The 25,607-nt window shown below is 42.6% G+C and overlaps 1 protein-coding gene across 1 annotated transcript in view; it reads right to left on the reverse strand.

The window, feature by feature from the left end:
* The window catches only part of LOC134813015 (probable serine/threonine-protein kinase mps1), a 31,634-nt gene extending 7,331 nt beyond the window's left edge, over window positions 1-24,303 (reverse strand). The window contains exons 1-8 of the mRNA XM_063820680.1: window positions 23,939-24,303; window positions 23,274-23,343; window positions 23,066-23,148; window positions 22,781-22,900; window positions 22,519-22,638; window positions 22,152-22,343; window positions 5,970-6,158; window positions 4,984-5,124 (exon numbers count right to left, since the gene is read on the reverse strand). Of these exons, the coding sequence (XP_063676750.1) occupies window positions 4,984-5,124; window positions 5,970-6,158; window positions 22,152-22,343; window positions 22,519-22,638; window positions 22,781-22,900; window positions 23,066-23,148; window positions 23,274-23,343; window positions 23,939-24,286 (1,263 nt within the window). The 5' untranslated portion in view covers window positions 24,287-24,303. The remainder of the gene's footprint in view (window positions 1-4,983; window positions 5,125-5,969; window positions 6,159-22,151; window positions 22,344-22,518; window positions 22,639-22,780; window positions 22,901-23,065; window positions 23,149-23,273; window positions 23,344-23,938) is intronic.
* Window positions 24,304-25,607: the final 1,304 nt, after the last annotated feature.

Genomic DNA, 25,607 nt, shown 5'->3' on the forward strand with positions numbered 1-25,607 from the left:
GCATATATTTTACAAAAGTACATATTATGTATTTTATAATGCATTTAACCATACATTTTGCTATATTTGTATTTTATTGCTGATATTAATAAATCTGTATTGTGAAATTGGGAATGTTATGTGTACAGGAATACAGTTGTGGTGTTCTCGAGAGCACGGTACATGGTGAGCATGGTGAGCATGGTACATGGTGAGCATGGTGATATCAGACACCTGACGACGCAATATAAAATAATTTTCGTCTACAGCGATCTGAAACTACTAGTGACCATAGTAAGTAGTAACACTACTAGTTGCTATAGTAACACTACTAGTTACTATAGTAACACTACTAGTTACCATAGTAACACTCCTTCATAAACCTAACGATCTAAAACAACTGCTTTTGCCACCACAACAAATAGTCGCACCACTGATTTTACTGCTGAAATTATAATCTTCTAATTTTGTAGATAATACCCCAGCGCAGTTAAGTACTATACGCTTGAGCGATTCGTGAATAACTATACTAAGTAGTGCGAAGTTGAACTGATAATTTTACTTGAGTAACTTGTATATCTATTGAGTTTCTTTGGAAATCCATTATTGATAAAATCTACATTCCCATTAAGACAGGAATTCCGATAGCGGTATCCTAATAGTAGTCCCGTGCTTTGTACCCTATAAAACTCAAGTTCGGAAGGAATAAGCTTTAACTTAAAGCCACAGGTATTTTGAAACTTTCGGATATAATATGCTTTGAAGAAGATAAATCTGAAACTTACAGATTGCGGGATTGCCGCTAAGTTGTATTATATAGACACACGTGTCACCCCCCGGCCCCCCCCCCCTGTATAAAACCCTCACAATTATTGAGAAGGTTGTTTAGATGATCCTCTAGTAAATGTTGGGAAGACAGATACTATCTGACTAGTGACAAACATGAATAAATAGAGAAGCACGTGACGCTGTCACGTGACGTCACGGTCTACTAACCGGTCAGGCTTGACGCTGATTAACGTGACTAAATGTCCCTAAATGTGTTATCGAGCTGACTGATCGATTAGACTTTGCCCAGGTGGCATTATTGACATACAAAATATCCCATGCGGGAAGAAAACTCAACTTTTTCAAGCTACATCGGGCAGTTTACGTTGTAAAGTTGAGTGACGTTTTTATCTTTGGTTACCATCCGGCAAAATCATTATTTCAGAGATATCCACGTGATATTTTGTGGCTCTAGTAACTCGTAATGACAGATTCTCAATTAATATTAGAATAATTTTGCTCTTACAACCTGATCAAGATAAAATGCAGCCTTCAAGGAAATGCAATACTGAACTTGTGGTAGAATTCTTATTTTCAAGACGAACGTCGTTGTTGAAAACCTTAAATTATCTAATAACTTTGATTTTTAATTAAGTTTGCCAACAGCTGAAAAAAAGTCCTCTCTTATGCGTATTTGAATTAAGCCAACAGTAACAGCTGCTGCACAGTTAGCTTTGAATTAGTCTTGAGGGTTCTGTATCAATAAATCAGGCACGGGTCTGGGTGGTAGTTGGTGAAGTTAACGGAAACATAGTGCTGCATAGTCTGCAGTCGAAGTCATGGATCCACAATAACTGTTATTGTGGATCTTCGACTGCACGTGATCGTTTCGTTATATTTGTTCCAACTGTTGCACGTCTAGCTCCCAAGCGTTATTTATATGTTCCTGCCCGGCAGTTAAAGAACTAATATCTTTCTGATATTGATAAGATTTGAGTCCGTTCATTTTCATAGTACAGTAGTAGTAGTATTATAGTACAGTAGTAGTACAGTAGTAGTACAGTAGTAGTAGTATTATAGTACAGTAGTAGTACAGTAGTAGTAGTATTATAGTACAGTAGTAGTACAGTAGTGGTAGTATTATAGTACAGTAGTAGTACAGTAGTAGTAGTATTATAGTACAGTAGTAGTACAGTAGTGGTAGTATTATAGTACAGTAGTAGTACAGTAGTAGTACAGTAGTAGTAGTATTATAGTACAGTAGTAGTACAGGGAGTAGTAGTATTTAGTACAGTAGGTATACAGGTAGTAGTAGTATTATAGTACAGTAGTAGTACAGTAGTGGTAGTATTATAGTACAGTAGTAGTACAGTAGTAGTAGTATTATAGTACAGTAGTAGTACAGTAGTAGTACAGTAGTAGTAGTATTATAGTACAGTAGTAGTACAGTAGTAGTAGTATTATAGTACAGTAGTAGTACAGTAGTAGTAGTATTATAGTACAGTAGTAGTACAGTAGTAGTAGTATTAAAGTACAGTAGTAGTACAGTAGTAGTAGTATTCATATTAATGAATTTAAAAGGTAGTCTGTTAAAGCAACGTAAAAATTCTGCAAATGAGCACATCTACAAAACAGTTCCATGTTCCATGTTAGTTCCACACGTTAAAGACCATGTATTGTTTTTTTGTATATTAGAGCTTCAGCCACAGGTAGGTTGGTCTGCACGGAGCCCCACAGTTTCAATTCCTTGTTTAACTAGCCGTACAGCAAGGATATCCACTGTGCTCACCATAATCAAAGACGATGATGTTATGAAGCAAACAATCCTAGTATTTGGCTTGGTTCTGCTGTGCAGGTTATCTGACCAAGGTAAAGATTGTCATGTTAATTGTAGTAGCTTTAATTTTAGACAGTTCTTGAATTTATTATTATTATCTGCTACACTGCTACAGTCTAAAGCAAGCGAAAGTGTTTTCAATATACTATTTTTATGTGCAATCAATTTTAAACGTCATTTACTTCAGGACTACTGTGGCCTTCAGTGAGGATAACGCCGGTAGCAGCACAACAATCTAGCATATTACCAGGTCACGAGGCAGGATATGCTATAGATAACGACTTAAAGACCTACGCAGAAGTAACAAAAGATGGTTCACAGTGGTTGAGGGTGGACCTGGGAGGTATCTACTGCATCGACCAGGTTAGAATGAGTCACGTGACCAGGTTAGAATGGATCACGTGACCAGGTTAGAACGAGTCACGTGGAATAAACCAAGGAGGCCTTTAAAACAATATGTGCAAAAATTGTGATAGAAATAATATATATCGGGTAAAGAATATAATTAGTTAACAATCCGTATCCCCTCCAGGTTGTCTGGTACCGTGGTAACAAAACAGAGAGTAACCTAGAGCCCCGGATATACTCCTGCTCAAAGGAGGATTGTACTTGTGAAGGGAGTCACTGTAATGTCTTCCCACTGTCTGTCTACTTATTCAATATTAAGTTTTACCAGCACAGCCCAAACAGAAGAGGAGGAACTCTGGAGTGTAAGATCGGAGACTCGGTTAAAGTTATGGTTAACTCTACCAAAACTGTTGTCTTGCGGGTGTATGAGATGGTGGTTACTGCTATACAAGGTTCGTTAACACTACAAGTGTCACCCCCCCCCACAACAAGTGTCACCCCCCCACTACAAGTGTCACCCCCCCCCCACTACAAGTGTCACCCCCCCCACTACAAGTGTCACCCCCACACTACTACAAGTGTCACCCCCCCCCCCCCACTTCAAGTGTCACCCCCCCCCCCCACTACAAGTGTCACCCCCCCCACTACAAGTGTAACCCCCCCCATGCCACTACAAGTGTCACACCCCCCCCCCACTACAAGTGTCACCCCCCCACTACAAGTGTAACCCCCCCAACTACAAGTGTCACCCCCCCCCACTACAAGTGTAACCCCCCCCCCACTACAAGTGTTACCCCCCCCCAACTACAAGTGGCACCCCCCACTACAAGTGTCACCCCCCCCCACTACAAGTGTCACCCCCCCCCCCACTACAAGTGTCACCCCCCCACTACTACAAGTGTCACCCCCCCCCACTTCAAGTGTCACCCCCCCACTACAAGTGTCACCCCCCCCCACTACAAGTGTCACCCCCCACTACAAGTGTAACCCCCCCACTACAAGTATAACCCCCCCCCCCCACAACAAGTGTCACCCCACCCCCCCCGCCCCCCCCCCCCACTACAAGTGTCACCCCCCCCCACTACAAGTGTCACCCCCCCACTACAAGTGTCACCCCACCCCCCCCCCCCCCGCCCCCCCCCACTACAAGTGTCACCCCCCCCCACTACAAGTGTCACCCCCCCCCCCACTACAAGTGTCACCCCCCCCCCACTACAAGTGTCACCCCCCCACTACTACAAGTGTCACCCCCCCCCCACTTCAAGTGTCACCCCCCCCACTACAAGTGTCACCCCCCCCCACTACAAGTGTAACCCCCCCAACTACAAGTGTCACCCCCCCCCCCCCCACTACAAGTGTCACCCCCCCACTACAAGTGTCACCCCCCCACTACAAGTGTAACCCCCCCCCCCCACTACAAGTGTCACCCCCCCCCCCCCCCCACTACAAGTGTCACCCCCCCCCCCACTACAAGTGTCACCCCCCCCCCCACTACAAGTGTCACCCCCCCCCCCCACTACAAGTGTAACCCCCCCACTACAAGTGTAACCCCCCCACTACAAGTGTCACCCCCCCCCACTACAAGTGTCATCACCCCCCCCCCCCCCCCCCAACTAAAAATAAACCCATCTACCCAACAGTGGCGGCGTGCACCACTGCTACCCAAACACTCACAGATCTAAAAACAAAACCATTTTTGAAAGATTTAAAAAAACACCACCATTGAAAAATCATAAATGCAATCGCATATTCCGAACGTTCAATATTGTACAGTAAAAGAGTTAAGGAACATCAGCTTTATTTTTAACTCAGATATCAATACCGTAATTTTGAGGGGAACAATTAATTTTACAAGTCATGTGACCAGGTTACAAAATAGACATTTGTGGACGGTCCAAGACAAAATCTAGTGAGTGTAAGCTTTAATTAGATTGAGTGTCAGACGAGTCGATTATGAGTATTTTTATCGCGAAATCTTTGCATGCAACAATCAACCACAGATGATCTAATCTATGAATATTTAAATTGGCAGTGTAATTAAAGGTACATACCTCTGGTGCAATGTAATTGGGCGTGCCCTCAGGTTGCTTGATTATCATACTGGTAACCTCGTCTTGTATCATTTGACTGATACCAAAGTCAATCAGCTTCAATTTCCCTTTCACTAACATAAAGTTCTGAGGTTTCAAATCCTGCAAGAATACATAATATTTTAGAGCCGAGCGTGCTTAAAATCAGATGTTGTAAATTTAACAAATGTTTTGACAATCTTAAACCTACACAATATAATGACAGCACAAACCTTGTGGACTATGCTATAACAAACCTTGTGGACTATGCTATAACAAACCTTGTGGACTATGCTATAACAAACCTTGTGGACTATGCTATAACAAACCTTGTGGACTATGCTATAACAAACCTTGTGGACTATCCTATAACAAACCTTGTGGACTATGCTATAACAAACCTTGTGAACTATGCTATAACATACCTTGTGGACTATGCTATAACAAACCTTGTGGACTATGCTATAACAAACCTTGTGGACTATGCTATAACAAACCTTGTGGACTATGCTATAACAAACCTTGTGGACTATGCTATAACAAACCTTGTGGACTATGCTATAACAAACCTTGTGGACTATGCTATAACAAACCTTGTGGACTATGCTATAACAAACCTTGTGGACTATGCTATAACAAACCTTGTGGACTATGCTATAACAAACCTTGTGAGTTGTGAACTATGCTATAACAAACCTTGTGGACTATGCTATAACAAACCTTGTGGACTATGCTATAACAAACCTTGTGGACTATGCTATAACAAACCTTGTGGACTATGCTATAACAAACCTTGTGGACTATGCTATAACAAACCTTGTGGACTAAGCTATAACAAACCTTGTGGACTATGCTATAACAAACCTTGTGGACTATGCTATAACAAACCTTGTGGACTATGCTATAACAAACCTTGTGGACTATGCTATAACTCTATAACAAACCTTGTGGACTATGCTATAACAAACCTTGTGGACTATGCTATGGGAGTGTATACAGTGGACTGCTCGCAACATCTGCTGCCACAACAAGCACACCTCGTAATAGGACTGCTTGCAGGGCGACTTTACAAGCCAAGGCGTCTGCTGCATGTAGGTGTGCAGATCTGTCTCTCCAAACTCCAGTACCATACTCAGACGACAGCGCTCTACTCTAAACTGGGATACAGATATTGTTAGCTTGTACCATACTCAGACGACAGCGCTCTACTCTAAACTGGGATACAGAGATTGTTAGCTTGTACCATACTCAGACGACAGCGCTCTACTCTAAACTGGGATACAGATATTGTTAGCTTGTACCATACTCAGACGACAGCGCTCTACTCTAAACTGGGATACAGATATTGTTAGCTTGTACCATACTCAGACGACAGTGTTCTACTCTAAACTGGGATATAGATATTGTTAGCTTGTACCATACTCAGACGACAGCGCTCTACTCTAAACTGGGATACAGATATTGTTAGCTTGTACCATACTCAGACGACAGCGCTCTACTCTAAACTGGGATATAGATATTGTTAGCTTGTACCATACTCAGACGACAGCGCTCTACTCTAAACTGGGATACAGATATTGTTAGCTTGTACCATACTCAGACGACAGTGCTCTTCTCTAAACTGGGATACAGATATTGTTAGCGTGTACCATACTCAGACGACAGCGCTCTACTCTAAACTGGGATCTACAGATATTGTTAGCTTGTACCATACTCAGACGACAGCGCTCTACTCTAAACTGGGATACAGATATTGTTAGCTTGTACCATACTCAGACGACAGCGCTCTACTCTAAACTGGGATACAGATATTGTCAGGATGTACCATACTCAGACGACAGCGCTCTACTCTAAACTGGGATACAGATATTGTTCGCTTGTACCATACTCAGACGACAGCGCTCTACTCTAAACTGGGATACAGATATTGTTAGCTTGTACCATACTCAGACGGACAGCGCTCTACTCTAAACTGGGATACAGATATATTGTTAGCTTGTACCATACTCAGACGACAGCGCTCTACTCTAAACTGGGATACAGATATATTGTTAGCTTGTACCATACTCAGTACGACAGCGCTCTACTCTAAACTCTGGGATACAGATATTGTTAGCTTGTACCATACTCAGACGACAGTGCTCTACTCTAAACTGGGGATACAGATATTGTTAGCTTGTACCATACTCAGACGACAGTGTTCTACTCTAAACTGGGATACAGATATTGTTAGCTTGTACCATACTCAGACGACAGCGCTCTACTGTAAACTGGGATACAGATATTGTTAGCTTGTACCATACTCAGACGACAGCGCTCTACTCTAAACTAGGATACAGATATTGTTTAGCTTGTACCATACTCAGACGACAGCGCTCTACTCTAAACTGGATACAGATATTGTTAGCTTGTACCATACTCAGACGACAGCGCTCTACTGTAAACTGGATACAGATATTGTTAGCTTGTACCATACTCAGACGACAGCGCTCTACTCTAGACTGGGATACAGATATTGTTAGCTTGTACCATACTCAGACGACAGTGCTCTACTCTAAACCTGGGATACAGGTATTGTTAGCTTGTACCATACTCAGACGACAGCGCTCTACTCTAAACTGGGATACAGATATTGTTAGCTTGTACCATACTCAGACGACAGTGCTCTACTCTAAACTGGGATACAGATTTTGTTAGCTTGTACCATACTCAGACGACAGTGCTCTACTCTAAACTGGGATACAGATATTGTTAGCTTGTACCATACTCAGACGACAGTGCTCTACTCTAAACTGGGATACAGATATTGTTAGCTTGTACCATACTCAGACGACAGTGTTCTACTCTAAACTGGGATACAGATATTGTTAGCTTGTACCATACTCAGACGACAGCGCTCTACTCTAGACTGGGATTACAGATATTGTTAGCTTGTACCATACTCAGACGACAGTGCTCTACTCTAAACTGGGATACAGATATTGTTAGCTTGTACCATACTCAGACGACAGCGCTCTACTCTAAACTGGGATACAGATATTGTTAGCTTGTACCATACTCAGACGACAGGCGCTCTACTCTAAACTGGGATACAGATATTGTTAGCTTGTGCCATACTCAGACGACAGCGCTCTACTCTAAACTGGGATACAGATATTGTTAGCTTGTACCATACTCAGACGACAGCGCTCTACTGTAAACTGGGATACAGATATTGTTAGCTTGTACCATACTCAGACGACAGCGCTCTACTCTAAACTGGGATACAGATATTGTTAGCTTGTACCATACTCAGACGACAGCGCTCTACTCTAAACTGGGATACTGATATTGTTAGCTTGTACCATACTCAGACGACAGCGCTCTACTCTAAACTGGGATACAGATATTGTTAGCTTGTACCATACTCAGACGACAGTGCTCTACTCTAAACTGGGATACAGTAAGGTTTTTTTTTTACAAATGTCTCAGACCCATAGCTAGATCTGTGAATTTTAGGCAGACCCACTCGACAGCGGCCAAATTTTGCGCATTATGAGCCCCAAGCCCGATACCCACTTTGCCTCCCAATTATATTATCATCTCGTAACTTCATAATGAAGGTTCCGTTATTCATTTAAAGATTAAGTTTTTTCGATTCTCGGCACGTAGCCCGACACGACACGTAGCCGGGGCGAAGCTTCTTTGGTTGGCTAGGGAGGGGGGAAGGCGCAGCCCCCCCAGAAAATTTTTGAGAAATTATGTGTTTTAGACGACATTTGGCTTTAAAGAAATTTTTAGGACAGTAATAATCAGACATCACAATAATACAAAGTTGGGGGGCTAGGGGGGCGCAGCCCTGGCCTTCGGAAAATTTTTGAGAAATAGGGTGTTCCAGACGACATTTGTAGGACAGCAATAATCAGACATTACAATAATACAAGGTTGGTGGGCTGGGGGGGGGGGGGGGGGCGCAACCCCCGGAAAATTTTTGAGAAATAGGGTGATTCAGACGACATTTGGCATTAAAGAAATTTGTAGGAGAGCAATAATCATACATCAGAATAATATAAAGTTGGTGGGCTAGGGGAGCGAACCCCCAGGAAAATTTTTGAGAAATAGGGTGATTAAAACGGCATTTGGCATTAAAGAAATTTGGGGATAGTAATAATCAGACATCACAATAATATAAAGTTGGGGGGCCGGGGGGGGGGGGGGGGGGGCGCAGCCCCCCAGAAAATTTTTGAGAAATAATGTGTTTTAGACGACATTTGGCATTAAAGAAATTTGTAGGACAGTAATAATCAGACATCACAATAATCTAATAATACAAAGTTGGGAGGCTAGGGGGGCGCACCCCCCGGAAAATTTTTGAGAAATAGGGTGATTCAGACGACATTAGGCATTAAAGAAATTAGTAGGGCAGTAATAATCCTGAGACATCACAATAATATAAAGTTGGTTGGCTAGGGAGGGGGGGGGGGGGGCGCAGCCAATCAGAAAATTTTTGAGAAATTATGTGTTTTAGACGACATTTGACATTAAAGAAATTTGTAGGACAGTAATTATAATCAGACATCACAATAATAAGTTGGAGGGCTAGGCAGGCGCAGCCCTGGCCTTCGGAAACTTTTTGAGAAATAGGGTGTTCCAGACGACATTTGTGGGACAGCAATAATCAGACATTACAATAATACAAGGTTGGTGGGCTGGGGGGGTGGGCGCAGTAATAATCAGACATCACAATAATATAAAGTTGGGGGACTGGGGGGGGGGGGGGGCGCAGCCCCCAAGAAAATTTTTAGAAATTATTTGTTTTAGACGACATTAGGCATTAAAGAAATTTGTAGGACGGCGATAATACAAAGTTGGGGGTGCAGCCCCCGGAAAATTTTTGAGAAATAGGGTGTTCCAGACGACATTTGTGAGACAGCAATAATCAGACATTACAATAATACAAGATTGGTGGGCTGGGGGGGGGGCGCAGTAATAATCAGACATCACAATAATATAAAGTTGGGGGACTGGGGGGGGGGGGGGGGCGCAGCCCCCAAGAAAATTTTTAGAAATTATTTGTTTTAGACGACATTAGGCATTAAAGAAATTTGTAGGACGGCGATAATACAAAGTTGGGGGTGCAGCCCCCGGAAAATTTTTGAGAAATAGGGTGTTTCAGACGACATTTGGCATTAGAAATTTGTAATTTCAGACATCACAATAATACAAAGTTGGGGGCTAGGGGGGAACTCAGTACTTGTCACATTGAATAAGTACATATTGTATAGTGGGATTTGGGAATAATTTACGAAATGCTAAAGTCGATTGCCTGTCGTGTCGTTTAATCAAACAGTCATAAACACAGCCCACTTACCAGGCGACCATTGCATGGGGACTAGGGGGCTTATTTTTTTTGGGGTTCAATTTTTTTCCGGGGGTCTTCCCCTTGGCTACGTGTCTGCATTCTAGTTGCCAGACCCACTCTATTAGAGTGCAGACTCAACATTTTGGTTGCCAGACCCACTATTCTAGAGTCCAGACCCACAATTCTGGTTGTCATATCTCCTATATTCTAGTTCATAGACCCCCAATTCTGGTTGACAGAGTGAAGAATTACCATTCTGGTTGCCAGATTCACTCTTCTAGAGAGGAGACCCACTCTTCTAGTAGGTACAGAGTCAAGACCCACTATTCTAAAATGCAGACCCACCATTCTGGTTGCCAGACCCACTCTTCTGAGGCGAAGACCTACCATTCTGGTTGCCAGCCCCACTCTTCTAGAGTGTAGACGCACCATTCCGATTGCCAGACCCACTATTCTTGAGTGAACACCCACCTTTCGGGTTGCCGGACCCACTATTCTAGACTCTAGACTCCAGACGCACAATTCTGGTTGCCATATATCCTATATTCTAGTTTAGACCCCCAATTCTGGTTGACACTTGACAGAGTGTAGACTTACCATTCTGGTTGCCAGACCCACTCTTCTAGAGTGAAGACCCACTATTCTAGAATTCTTACCCACCATTCTTGTTGCCAGACCCACTCTTAGCTAGAGTGAAGACCCACTATTCAAGAATTCTGACCCACCATTCTTGTTTCCAGACCCACTACCCTAAGGTGCAGACCCACCATTCTGATTGCCAGACTCACTCATCTTGATTCCCTTGATTGCCGACCCACTATTCTGGTTGCCAGACCCACTCTTATAGATTGCAGACACACCAATCTAGTTGCCAGACCCACTCTTCTAAAGTGTAGACCCACCTATTATTCTAGAGTGAAGACCCACCATTCGGGTTGTCAGACTCACTCTTCAAGGGTGTACGTACACCCACCATTCTGGTTGCCAGACCAACTTCTAGATTGCAGACCCACCATTCCAGCTGCCAGACCCTCTCTTCTCAAGTCCAGACCCACTACTCTGGTTGTCAGACCCATTCTTCAAGGGTGTACGTACACCCACCATTCTGGTTGCCAGACCAACTTCTAGATTGCAGACCCACCATTCCAGCTGCCAGACCCACCACTCGGGTTGTCAGACCCACTCTTCAAGGGTGTACGTACACCCACCATTCTGGTTGCCAGACCAACTTCTAGATTGCAGACCCACCATTCCAGCTGCCAGACCCACTCATCTCAAGTGCATATCTACCACTCTGGTTGTCAGACCCACTCTTTAAGGGTGCAGACTGCAGACCGACCGTTCTGGTTGCCAGACCCACTTATAGATTGCAGACCCAACATTCTAGCTGCCAGACCCACTCTTCTCAAGTGCAGACCCACCACTCTGGTTGTCAGACCCACTCTTGATCTTGAAGCCTGAAGGGTGCAGACCCACCATTCTGGTTGTTAGACCAACTTCTAGATTGCAGACCCACCATTCCAGCTGCCAGACCCACACTTCTCAAGTGCAGATCTACCACTCTGGTTGTCAGACCCACTCTTTAAGCCTGAAGGGTGCAGACCCACCATTCATGTTGCCAGACCCACGTCTAGATTGCAGACCCACCATTCTAACTGCCAGACCCACTTCTAGATTGCAGACCCAACATTCTAGCTGCCAGACCCACTCTTCTCAAGTGCAGACCCACCACACTGGTTGTCAGACCCACTCTTCAAGGGTGCAGACCCACCACTCTGGTTGTCAGACCCACTCTTCAAGGGTGTACGTACACCCACCATTCTGGTTGCCGGACCCACTTCTAGATTGCAGACCCACCATTCCAGCTGCCAGACCCACTCTTCTCAAGTTCAGACCCACCACTCGGGTTGTCAGACCCACTCTTCAAGGGTGTACGTACACCCACTATTCTGGTTGCCAGACCAACTTATAGATTGCAGTCCCACCATTCCAGCTGCCAGTTGAGTGCCAGACCCACTCTTCTCAAGTCCATACCCACCATTCTGGTTGTCAGACCCACTCTTAAAGGGTGCAGACTCACCATTTAGCGGCCAGACCCACGCTTCTCAAGTGCAGACCCACCACTCTGGTTGCCGGACCCACTCTTCTAGAGTGAAGACTCATTATTCTCGAATGCAGATCCACAATTCTGTTGCTAGACCAACTTCTAGATTGCAGACCCACCATTCCAGCCGCCAGACCCACTCTTCTCAAGTGCAGACCCACCATTCTGGTTGTCAGACCCACTCTTCTAGAGTGAAGACTCATTATTCTCGAATGCAGATCCACAATTCTGGTTGCTAGACCAACTTCTAGATTGCAGACCCACCATTCCAGCCGCAAGAACCACTCTTCTCAAGTGCAGACCCACCATTCTGGTTGTCAGACCCACTCTTCAAGGGTGTAGACCCACAATTCTGGTTAACAGACCCACTTCTAGATTGCATACCCACCATTCTAGCTGCCAGACCCACTATTCTCAAGTGCACACCCACCACTCTGGTTGTCAGACCACTCTTTAAGGGTACAGACCCATCATTCTGGTTGCCAGACCCACTTCTAGATTGCAGACCCACCATTCTAGCGGCCAGACCCACTCTTCTCAAGTGCAGACCCACCACTCTAGGCAACAGGGGTGAATAATATCAACAAATGGGTCACGAAATCCTCTCCGAACCTCCACGTGGTGTGGCCTGGTTGGCACTAACGGGTGGTGTGCTCTCTTGTTGAGTACAAAGGTTGGGCCTTGCCAACTCAAAGTTCCCATAGGAACCAGGAAGTCAACACTAACAGCTACCAAGCACCAGGAAATTTCTCTTTCAGATATCAGGTTACAAGATAGTACACACACAAATGACGATACATTGGACATTCCTGGTGATTTAGTAGCTCTAAGAGCTACTAAATCACCAGGAAATTCTCTTTCAGCTTTCAGGTCCCATCGAAGTCACCCACCACAGAGCTAGGGATTCCAATTCGCTCATCCTGACTACAAGGACACACTGATATTGAGTAGTCCTGGCACTTCTCCCTCCAGTAACCACTTTTCAGGTCTTTTCAGTTAAAACAGCTAATGCGTAAGGGCTGACACACGCTAGACACAGGCTCGTGATAAGACAGAATTAGGGATTTAAACTCTGACTACGAGGACACACTGATAGCGAGAATTCCTGACACTTCTTCCTCCAGTAACCACTTTTCAGGGGACCGGGTTAGCTTTGCCACACTCTTCATTGAAGTGTGACTGGACGCTCTACAATCATCTAGTAGCAGCAGAGTTTGACTGACACCCTTACTGGTTCTATTCAGTTTCTACAGCGGAAGATCTCAACACTCGAAAACAGTTCATCTCGGACATCCTGCAGAGCTGCTTTTTCACAGCCTGCCCCATTACACGGGGAACCCTTAGATCTACAGTACCCTGGTGGCGAGCATAGCTCACTAAAGCATAGTGGACCTCTTTAGTTCTGAGACGCAAAGCTAACCGGATCAGGAATAAACATCAATGCAATGCTTAGGGGATGCAAATAGAACATACAATGTTTATCGAATGCATTACTCAATCTTTTGATTCATTTTTTTAGCTCGACGTTACATGGTAACATTTCAGGACTGACATTCCTCCTTCAGGTTAATTGAGGAAATCATACCCGCTATTTGCGTTATACATGGCAAGTATCTGGACTTATGATAACTTAGGATCTCCATCAATCATAAATTCCTCTCAGATTCCCAGGCTGCATTTAAAGCGCTTAACAGCACCAGTTTTAACTCCAGGTTCGTTCTGAACATCTCAGACCAACTCACTAGGTATTCACATCGAGTAGGACTTCGTTCCAGGACATTAAGGAGTATACGGTAAAGAACTAGCGGAAGAATTCGCAAGGGACGATCAATCCAACAACATCCCCATAGGACCAGAACCCTTCCTCCCAAATAGGCCACACTCAGTGACAAAGGAACATTCCACTTGTGATGTTCCTCCACAAATTAAATACAGGAACTTTTATTTTTCTGGAACTCACATCAGATGGCTAACATGGTCGCTTTCAGAATAGGTCACAGCCCACTAGTTTATTTTCAGAACGTGGCAAACAACGTCAACTTCAAGACGCAAGATTGCGAACACTTTTCAGGAGAAGCAGCAACATCCCAGCACCTCCTCTACAAGTGCATCCAGATCATGACGTTCAGAATGAGAATAATTGGTAAACTCTACCTTAACACCAGTAAACTACATCATATCTTCAAATTTGTGGAACAGTCGACAAGACTGGATAGGGAAAACTCTTTTGGGTAACCTCCTTGGATTCTTCACCAGGAACTTTCGCTAAACCCCATACTAGGAACTCAACCTAGGCCCATCTCCGCATAGAGACATATCTCCCAGGCTTTGACCTTGCTCGGAAGTCCCTTGTCTACCCGCAGAAGTACTACAACGGAAGTGGGTTTGCTCTGAGACAGGTAGTGACAGCTTCAAGACTCCAGGGGTCTGTTGCATTGATATTTATTATTTTATGATTTCGTATATACTTTGGGAGTCCTGGCGTGCAGCTAGCAGGAGTTGCATTCTGTGGGCACGGTGAGAAGGCCTCCATCTTAACGTAAGAGGCCAGAAACCGTTGACCAGAACAGAGAGAGAGAGAATATCAACAAATAAAGATTGTTTAATTTTTGCAAAAAATTTCTCGTCATGTGACAACCCTTCCCAACCCCCCTCAACCCCCTACCCCTCCCCCCCTAAAAAACTCATCGGATTTTTGCTTCCCGCGAACATGATTTTTTCTGAAAATTTTTGTCAAGCCAGATCTGTAAATCTATCAAATATGTAAAAAAAAAACCTTAGGATACAGATATTGTTAGCTTGTACCATACTCAGACGACAGCGCTCTACTCTAAACTGGGATACAGATATTGTTAGCTTGTACCATACTCAGACAACAGCGCTCTACTCTAAACTGGGATACAGATATTGTTAGCTTGTACCATACTCAGACGACAGTGCTCTTCTCTAAACTGGGATACAGATATTGTTAGCTTGTACCATACTCAGACGACAGCGCTCTACTCTAAACTGGGATCTACAGATATTGTTAGCTTGTACCATACTCAGACGACAGCGCTCTACTCTAAACTGGGATACAGATATTGTTAGCTTGTACCATACTCAGACGACAGCGCTCTACTCTAAACTAGGATACAGATATTGTTAGCTTGTACCATACTCAGACGACAGCGCTCTACTCTAAACTGGGATACAGATATTGTTAGCTTGTACCATACTCAGACGACAGCGCTCTACTCTAAACTGGGATACAGATATTGTTAGCTTGTACCATACTCAGACGACAGCGCTCTACTGTAAACTGGGATACAGATATTGTTAGCTTGTACCATACTCAGACGACAGCGCTCTACTCTAAACTGGGATACAGATATTGTTAGCTTGTACCATACTCAGACGACAGTGCTCTACTCTAAACTGGGATACAGATATTGTTAGCTTGTACCATACTCAGACGACAGCGCTCTACTCTAAACTGGGATACAGATATTGTTAGCTTGTACCATACTCAGACGACAGCGCTCTACTCTAAACTGGGATACAGATAATGTTAGCTTGTACCATACTCAGACGACAGCGCTCTACTCTAAACTGGGATACAGATATTGTTAGCTTGTGCCATACTCAGACGACAGTGCTCTTCTCTAAACTGGGATACAGATATTGTTAGCTTGTACCATACTCAGACGACAGCGCTCTACTGTAAACTGGGATACAGATATTGTTAGCTTGTACCATACTCAGACGACAGCGCTCTACTCTAAACTGGGATACACATATTGTTAGCTTGTACCATACTCAGACGACAGCGCTCTACTCTAAACTGGGATACACATATTGTTAGCTTGTACCATACTCAGACGACAGCGCTCTACTCTAAACTGGGATACACATATTGTTAGCTTGTACCATACTCAGACGACAGTGCTCTACTCTAAACTGGGATACAGATATTGTTAGCTTGTACCATACTCAGACGACAGCGCTCTACTCTAAACTGGGATACACATATTGTTAGCTTGTACCATACTCAGACGACAGTGCTCTACTCTAAACTGGGATACAGATATTGTTAGCTTGTACCATACTCAGACGACAGCGCTCTACTGTAAACTGGGATACAGATATTGTTAGCTTGTACCATACTCAGACGACAGCGCTCTACTCTAAACTAGGATACAGATATTGTTAGCTTGTACCATACTCAGACGACAGCGCTCTACTCTAAACTGGGATACAGATATTGTTAGCTTGTACCATACTCAGACGACAGCGCTCTACTGTAAACTGGGATACAGATATTGTTAGCTTGTACCATACTCAGACGACAGCGCTCTACTCTAGACTGGGATACAGATATTGTTAGCTTGTACCATACTCAGACGACAGTGCTCTACTCTAAACTGGGATACAGATATTGTTAGCTTGTACCATACTCAGACGACAGCGCTCTACTCTAAACTGGGATACAGATATTGTTAGCTTGTACCATACTCAGACGACAGTGCTCTACTCTAAACTGGGATACAGATTTTGTTAGCTTGTACCATACTCAGACGACAGCGCTCTACTCTAAACTGGGATACAGATATTGTTAGCTTGTGCCATACTCAGACGACAGCGGTCTACTCTAAACTGGGATACAGATATATTGTTAGCTTGTACCATACTCAGACGACAGCGCTCTACTCTAAACTGGGATACAGATATTGTTAGCTTGTACCATACTCAGACGACAGCGCTCTACTCTAAACTGGGATACAGATATTGTTAGCTTGTACCATACTCAGACGACAGCGCTCTACTCTAAACTGGGATACAGATATTGTTAGCTTGTACCATACTCAGACGACAGCGCTCTACTCTAAACTGGGATACAGATATTGTTAGCTTGTACCATACTCAGACGACAGTGTTCTACTCTAAACTGGGATACAGATATTGTTAGCTTGTACCATACTCAGACGACAGCGCTCTACTCTAAACTGGGATACAGATATTGTTAGCTTGTACCATACTCAGACGACAGCGCTCTACTCTAAACTGGGATACAGATATTGTTAGCTTGTACCATACTCAGACGACAGCGCTCTACTCTAAACTGGGATACAGATATTGTTAGCTTGTACCATACTCAGACGACAGTGCTCTACTCTAAACTGGGATACAGATATTGTTAGCTTGTACCATACTCAGACGACAGCGCTCTACTCTAAACTGGGATACAGATATTGTTAGCTTGTACCATACTCAGACGACAGCGCTCTACTCTAAACTGGGATACAGATATTGTTAGCTTGTACCATACTCAGACGACAGCGCTCTACTCTAAACTGGGATACAGATATTGTTAGCTTGTACCATACTCAGACGACAGCGCTCTACTCTAAACTGGGATACAGATATTGTTAGCTTGTACCATACTCAGACGACAGCGCTCTACTCTAAACTGGGATACAGATATTGTTAGCTTGTACCATACTCAGACGACAGCGCTCTACTCTAAACTGGGATACAGATATTGTTAGCTTGTACCATACTCAGACGACAGCGCTCTACTCTAAACTGGGATACAGATATTGTTAGCTTGTACCATACTCAGACGACAGCGCTCTACTCTAAACTGGGATACAGATATTGTTAGCTTGTACCATACTCAGACGACAGCGCTCTACTCTAAACTGGGATACAGATATTGTTAGCTTGTACCATACTCAGACGACAGCGCTCTACTCTAAACTGGGATACAGATATTGTTAGCTTGTACCATACTCAGACGACAGCGCTCTACTCTAAACTGGGATACAGATATTGTTAGCTTGTACCATACTCAGACGACAGCGCTCTACTCTAAACTGGGATACAGATATTGTTAGCTTGTACCATACTCAGACGACAGCGCTCTACTCTAAACTGGGATACAGATATTGTTAGCTTGTACCATACTCAGACGACAGCGCTCTACTCTAAACTGGGATACAGATATTGTTAGCTTGTACCATACTCAGACGACAGCGCTCTACTCTAAACTGGGATACAGATATTGTTAGCTTGTACCATACTCAGACGACAGCGGCTCTACTCTAAACTGGGATACAGATATTGTTAGCTTGTACCATACTCAGACGACAGCGCTCTACTCTAAACTGGGATACAGATATTGTTAGCTTGTACCATACTCAGACGACAGCGCTCTACTCTAAACTAGGATACAGATATTGTTAGCTTGTACCATACTCAGACGACAGCGCTCTACTCTAAACTGGGATACAGATATTGTTAGCTTGTACCATACTCAGACGACAGCGCTCTACTCTAAACTGGGATACAGATATTGTTAGCTTGTACCATACTCAGACGACAGTGTTCTACTCTAAACTGGGATACAGATATTGTTAGCTTGTACCATACTCAGACGACAGCGCTCTACTCTAAACTGGGATACAGATATTGTTAGCTTGTACCATACTCAGACGACAGCGCTCTACTCTAAACTGGGATACAGATATTGTTAGCTTGTACCATACTCAGACGACAGCGCTCTACTCTAAACTGGGATACAGATATTGTTAGCTTGTACCATACTCAGACGACAGCGCTCTACTCTAAACTGGGATACAGATATTGTTAGCTTGTACCATACTCAGACGACAGCGCTCTACTCTAAACTGGGATACAGATATTGTTAGCTTGTACCATACTCAGACGACAGTGCTCTACTCTAAACTAGGATACAGATATTGTTAGCTTGTACCATACTCAGACGACAGCGCTCTACTCTAAACTGGGATACAGATATTGTTAGCTTGTACCATACTCAGACGACAGCGCTCTACTCTAAACTGGGATACAGATATTGTTAGCTTGTACCATACTCAGACGACAGCGCTCTACTCTAAACTGGGATACAGATATTGTTAGCTTGTACCATACTCAGACGACAGTGCTCTACTCTAAACTGGGATCTACAGATATTGTTAGCTTGTACAATGTACCATACTCAGACGACAGCGCTCTACTCTAAACTGGGATACAGATATTGTTAGCTTGTACCATACTCAGACGACAGTGTTCTACTCTAAACTGGGATACAGATATTGTTAGCTTGTACCATACTCAGACGACAGCGCTCTACTCTAAACTGGGATACAGATATTGTTAGCTTGTACCATACTCAGACGACAGTGCTCTTCTCTAAACTGGGATACAGATATTGTTAGCTTGTACCATACTCAGACGACAGCGCTCTACTCTAAACTGGGATACAGATATTGTTAGCTTGTACCATACTCAGACGACAGCGCTCTACTCTAAACTGGGATACAGATATTGTTAGCTTGTACCATACTCAGACGACAGTGCTCTACTCTAAACTGGGATACAGATATTGTTAGCTTGTACCATACTCAGACGACAGCGCTCTACTCTAAACTGGGATACAGATATTGTTAGCTTGTACCATACTCAGACGACAGTGTTCTACTCTAAACTGGGATACAGATATTGTTAGCTTGTACCATACTCAGACGACAGCGCTCTACTCTAAACTGGGATACAGATATTGTTAGCTTGTACCATAGTCAGACGACAGTGCTCTTCTCTAAACTGGGATACAGATATTGTTAGCTTGTACCATACTCAGACGACAGCGCTCTACTCTAAACTGGGATACAGATATTGTTAGCTTGTACCATACTCAGACGACAGCGCTCTACTCTAAACTGGGATACAGATATTGTTAGCTTGTACCATACTCAGACGACAGTGCTCTACTCTAAACTAGGATACAGATATTGTTAGCTTGTACCATACTCAGACGACAGCGCTCTACTCTAAACTGGGATACAGATATTGTTAGCTTGTACCATACTCAGACGACAGCGCTCTACTCTAAACTGGGATACAGATATTGTTAGCTTGTACCATACTCAGACGACAGCGCTCTACTCTAAACTGGGATACAGATATTGTTAGCTTGTACCATACTCAGACGACAGTGCTCTACTCTAAACTGGGATCTACAGATATTGTTAGCTTGTACAATGTACCATACTCAGACGACAGCGCTCTACTCTAAACTGGGATACAGATTATATTGTTAGCTTGTACCATACTCAGACGACAGTGTTCTACTCTAAACTGGGATACAGATATTGTTAGCTTGTACCATACTCAGACGACAGCGCTCTACTCTAAACTGGGATACAGATATTGTTAGCTTGTACCATACTCAGACGACAGCGCTCTACTCTAAACTGGGATACAGATATTGTTAGCTTGTACCATACTCAGACGACAGCGCTCTACTCTAAACTGGGATACAGATATTGTTAGCTTGTACCATACTCAGACGACAGTGCTCTACTCTAAACTGGGATCTACAGATATTGTTAGCTTGTACAATGTACCATACTCAGACGACAGCGCTCTACTCTAAACTGGGATACAGATATTGTTAGCTTGTACCATACTCAGACGACAGTGTTCTACTCTAAACTGGGATACAGATATTGTTAGCTTGTACCATACTCAGACGACAGCGCTCTACTCTAAACTGGGATACAGATATTGTTAGCTTGTACCATACTCAGACGACAGTGCTCTTCTCTAAACTGGGATACAGATATTGTTAGCTTGTACCATACTCAGACGACAGCGCTCTACTCTAAACTGGGATACAGATATTGTTAGCTTGTACCATACTCAGACGACAGCGCTCTACTCTAAACTGGGATACAGATATTGTTAGCTTGTACCATACTCAGACGACAGTGCTCTACTCTAAACTAGGATACAGATATTGTTAGCTTGTACCATACTCAGACGACAGCGCTCTACTCTAAACTGGGATACAGATATTGTTAGCTTGTACCATACTCAGACGACAGTGCTCTACTCTAAACTGGGATCTACAGATATTGTTAGCTTGTACAATGTACCATACTCAGACGACAGCGTTCTACTCTAAACTGGGATACAGATATTGTTAGCTTGTACCATACTCAGACGACAGCGCTCTACTCTAAACTGGGATACAGATATTGTTAGCTTGTACCATACTCAGACGACAGTGCTCTACTCTAAACTAGGATACAGATATTGTTAGCTTGTACCATACTCAGACGACAGCGCTCTACTCTAAACTGGGATACAGATATTGTTAGCTTGTACCATACTCAGACGACAGCGCTCTACTCTAAACTGGGATACAGATATTGTTAGCTTGTACTTTATTATGCCTCAAATAAGAATTACTAAGAATGATATGCTTCATCGACACGATGATAAAATCTAAGGAAACTCACCGTGTGTAAAAATATAATACCGATATTTAATTCTGTTAAATTATAAAATTTTGCAACACGAATAAATATTCAATGAAATATTCAATGAAATGGTGCTTCTCATATGTTGCAGAATGCTCCTGTAAAGCTATAATAAGAATCCTGTTCTTTTCGTGGGGCAGCTAATTCAGTACCGTAGCACCATACTTGTAGTACATACAGTACAAATGTATATATTATACATGTAGTACATACAGTACTAATGTATACATTATACAAAGTAATAAAATATTCATTATAAAATAGAATTCTTCACCTCGTGATAAAAGAGATTAATAATACAGTCCTCACCTCGTGATAAAAGAGATTAATAATACAGTCCTCACCTCGTGATAAAAGAGATTAATAATACAGTCCTCACCTCGTGATAAAAGAGATTAATAATACAGTCCTCGTTTTTCAGGTTTTGTAAAAGTTCGATCTCCCGCCTCATCTCGTCATTACTCTGAGGATTGAGCTTTTGCAGGCTCACCACTTTAATTGCCACCATGACGTCACGTGATCTATCTACACCTTTGTAAACCATACAGGAGGCTCCTTTTCCTATCTCCTTCTAAAAATAATTTGTCTCTAATAAAATGTAGATTACAAATGTAATATTGTGTTACGTATATATTATGAATAATATTCTGTCTTCAAAAATAGCAACTAATAAATTTCCAGACTACAGATCTACAGGTACACACTTTAATTCCATCATATTTACTGAAATCTAAGAAGTTAGCTACCTTCCACACATCGAACTCGTTGCCAGCAATAGTGACTGGTGCCATAGCTCCGCTATAGTGCTCCTTTGCAGGGAATACAGACTTCAAACTGGCCGCTTCTTGCATCTTCTTAACTTGATTCTGGGATAATATTAAGATAATTAATCGTGCATCACTACGAATAAAAGATTTTCATCTTTTACCTTGGCTAAATCTAAAACATCGCCAAGTTAACTATCAGCAAACAAAACCACAACTTTTCAGATATTTATCCTAAACTTACCGCAAGATATTTGTTCTCTTTTTCGAGCTCATGTATTTTATTTTTCAAATCGTTTAGTTGTCCATCGGGAGAGAATGCTGCTTTCAAGCTTGCTTGTTCTTGCATCTTTTTAACTTGTGCCTGTAGGTAAGTTATCAAAATTAATCAACTTAACTAGGATGTAACATATCCATTCTTACTTTATATAATTATAGGAGTATCTACACTCATCAGTCGCTTCTTCAATAAAAGTAAATATCAGTTCTCAACTTAACAAAAGCAAATTAAACAAGTTTCATTACAAACCACCAAATATTCGTTTTCTTTCTTTAATCGTGCTTCCATTTCTTGAGCCTGTTTCTTCAGTGCATTGTAAGCAGCTTGATTACCTAAAGTGAAACAAGATAATCATCAAGAATATTTCAAGAAGATTTTCAAGGATGGCCATCTTCTCAATTTTTTCAGGATGTCGATTTTTTTAAAGAGGTCGGTGAAACAAAAACTAATACTTTACTTGGTGGAGTATTTTCATCATTTTCTCCTTTCATCAGATTAGCCTGCACACCTTTTTCGAAAAACTTGATCTGAAATTCAACAATCTGTGATACATAGTATAGACATTTTTATACTCAGAAATTGTCATAACACTTATAATAATACTACTACTGAATTTGGTTAATAAGATTATACAGGTGCAGGGTGGCCCAGAAGTAACTGCCCACACGCAACCCTTTAATAACTCACGTAATTCTTCTTAGAATTGCACAGAAATTTCAGAGATTATACCCACTGTCATATTTAATTAATTACAGTGGGTGTGGCACGCCACTCCCTCTTTTTCACTATTTTCACCATAAAGTGAGAACGATTTCAGCAGAGGAACTTCAAAGTTTCTACTAGACACATTTGGTTTGATAATTGAAGTGCTTTCCCAAAATTTCAAGTTGGTTGTTCACAATTTAACCGAGTTATGACCCTTTTTAGATCTTGCAGATACGTGATCCAGCACTTAATCAGTGATATCAGTGAAAAAGAGGGATTGGCGTGCCACACCAACTGTAGTAAAACAATTTTTTTTGCAATTTTAAGAGGAATTATGTGAGTTATTGAAGGGTTGCGTGTGGGCAGTTACTTCTGGGCCACCCTGTATTACATGGGTATTGTTCCAAATCAACAAACCTTTGTAACAGAATTGATCTTTCTAGGTCGCGGAGTTATACGAGCACTATAAGACAAAGGAGGTCTAGTTCTGACAGACGCAACATTTGGAGCAGGCGTAAAAGATGCAGGTAACACGGAACTATTAGATGATGTAGAACAGACCGAATTAAGTGAGATCGATAGACTTGGCACTGGGTCTGACTGTTGGCGTTCTCTAGTCATTTGAAAGGGAAGTTTCATTGATACACAGCTATCTTCAGCCTTTGTTTTCCTACCATCTGATCCATATTTATTCAACAACTCTTGAATTCTAGTAGTGCTAACTTCTCCATGTTTGGAACTGCTCACATCACTTATCTCCGACATTTTAACATCAGCATCTTCCATCTGTAATTTTCATAATAAGAACATGAATAAAATTGTAATAATGAACAAGTTTTCAATTCTATACTTTATTGACAGTTTATTTAAAAATAAGATCCTTTATATTGTATTATGTACTAACTTATTAACTTCAGGGGTTCAGCTTTGAGCTAAATGACTAGTTTCTCTGAGTACTATAGAAGACACTTTATTGGCGACGAGGAGAAAAGATGGCACACGTGGGTATGAGAGTATTTGCTGAGGGACAGAATTATGAGGAATGGGTCGAGGATCTCGAGTTCTTCATTATGGGGATGGGACTGGGAAGTGGGAGAGACAGATGATACTAGGAAGTTGGGGCTATTTATCACTTGCGGGGGAGCCAAGGTGAAGGAAGTCTACATGCTAAATAAGAGTGAGACAAAAGCTAAAAAGGAGGATGAAACAACTGATGTTTCAGAATACCAACATGCAAGAAACGTGGTAGACAAAAAGATGAAGGTGAGCAAGAATGCAACTTATGAAGCATTCCGGTACAGAAACCTAAGTCAACGAGAAGGTGAAAGCTTCGCTCATTTTGTGCACAGATGTGAGGTTGGTGTAAGCAGTTGTGGTTTCAATGCTGGAGACAAGAACAGACACATCCAGGATCAAGTAGTGTTTGGGACGACTAACACGGCGATAAGAGAGAAGGCCCTGTCAGAGAATTTAGAGTTGAATGAGCTTACTCAGAAAGGCTTGGGAATTGAGTCTTCTACCAAGCTTGGATCGTCTATGAGGATAAAAGAAGAGCCAGCGTTTGCGGTGTTTGGAGGTAATTCTGATAGAGGAGGTAATTCTGATAGAGGAGCTAGAAGAGGGTCGTCTCATGGTTGTTATAGAAACTTGGAGTATTACAAATGTGGCGGAGTGTATCCACATGAAGGGAGTTGCCCGGCTAGAGATTGAAATAAATTTTCGTGCACATACAGAATGAATGGTTAATAATTTAATATATATGTAGACCAAGCTCTGTGCACGGGATGCTTCCTGGAAGAATCCAGTTCTTTTAGCGGGGCACCCTACCTAAAGCCAAATTGAGATCATCAGTGCCCAAGTTGTAAGCGTTATGGACACTTCAAAGAATTTTGCAACGGAAACCCAGGGTTTGGTAGAGGTCAAAGGGGTGGCTGGAGAGGTTCCCGAGGTTATGGTTCCCGAGGCTATAATGGACAACGAGGTAATCAAAGTAGGGGTTACAATGGGCAGCGTGGTGGTTGGTCAGGAGCTAACAATGTGACGTATGAGGGTGAAGGCCAGGAGTATGAACAGACAGAACAACAAG

This window comes from Bolinopsis microptera, chromosome 3 (genome assembly GCF_026151205.1).
Source record: "Bolinopsis microptera isolate Bmic1 chromosome 3, MBARI_Bmic_1.0, whole genome shotgun sequence".
In the NCBI taxonomy this organism is placed as follows: Eukaryota; Metazoa; Ctenophora; class Tentaculata; order Lobata; family Bolinopsidae; genus Bolinopsis; species Bolinopsis microptera.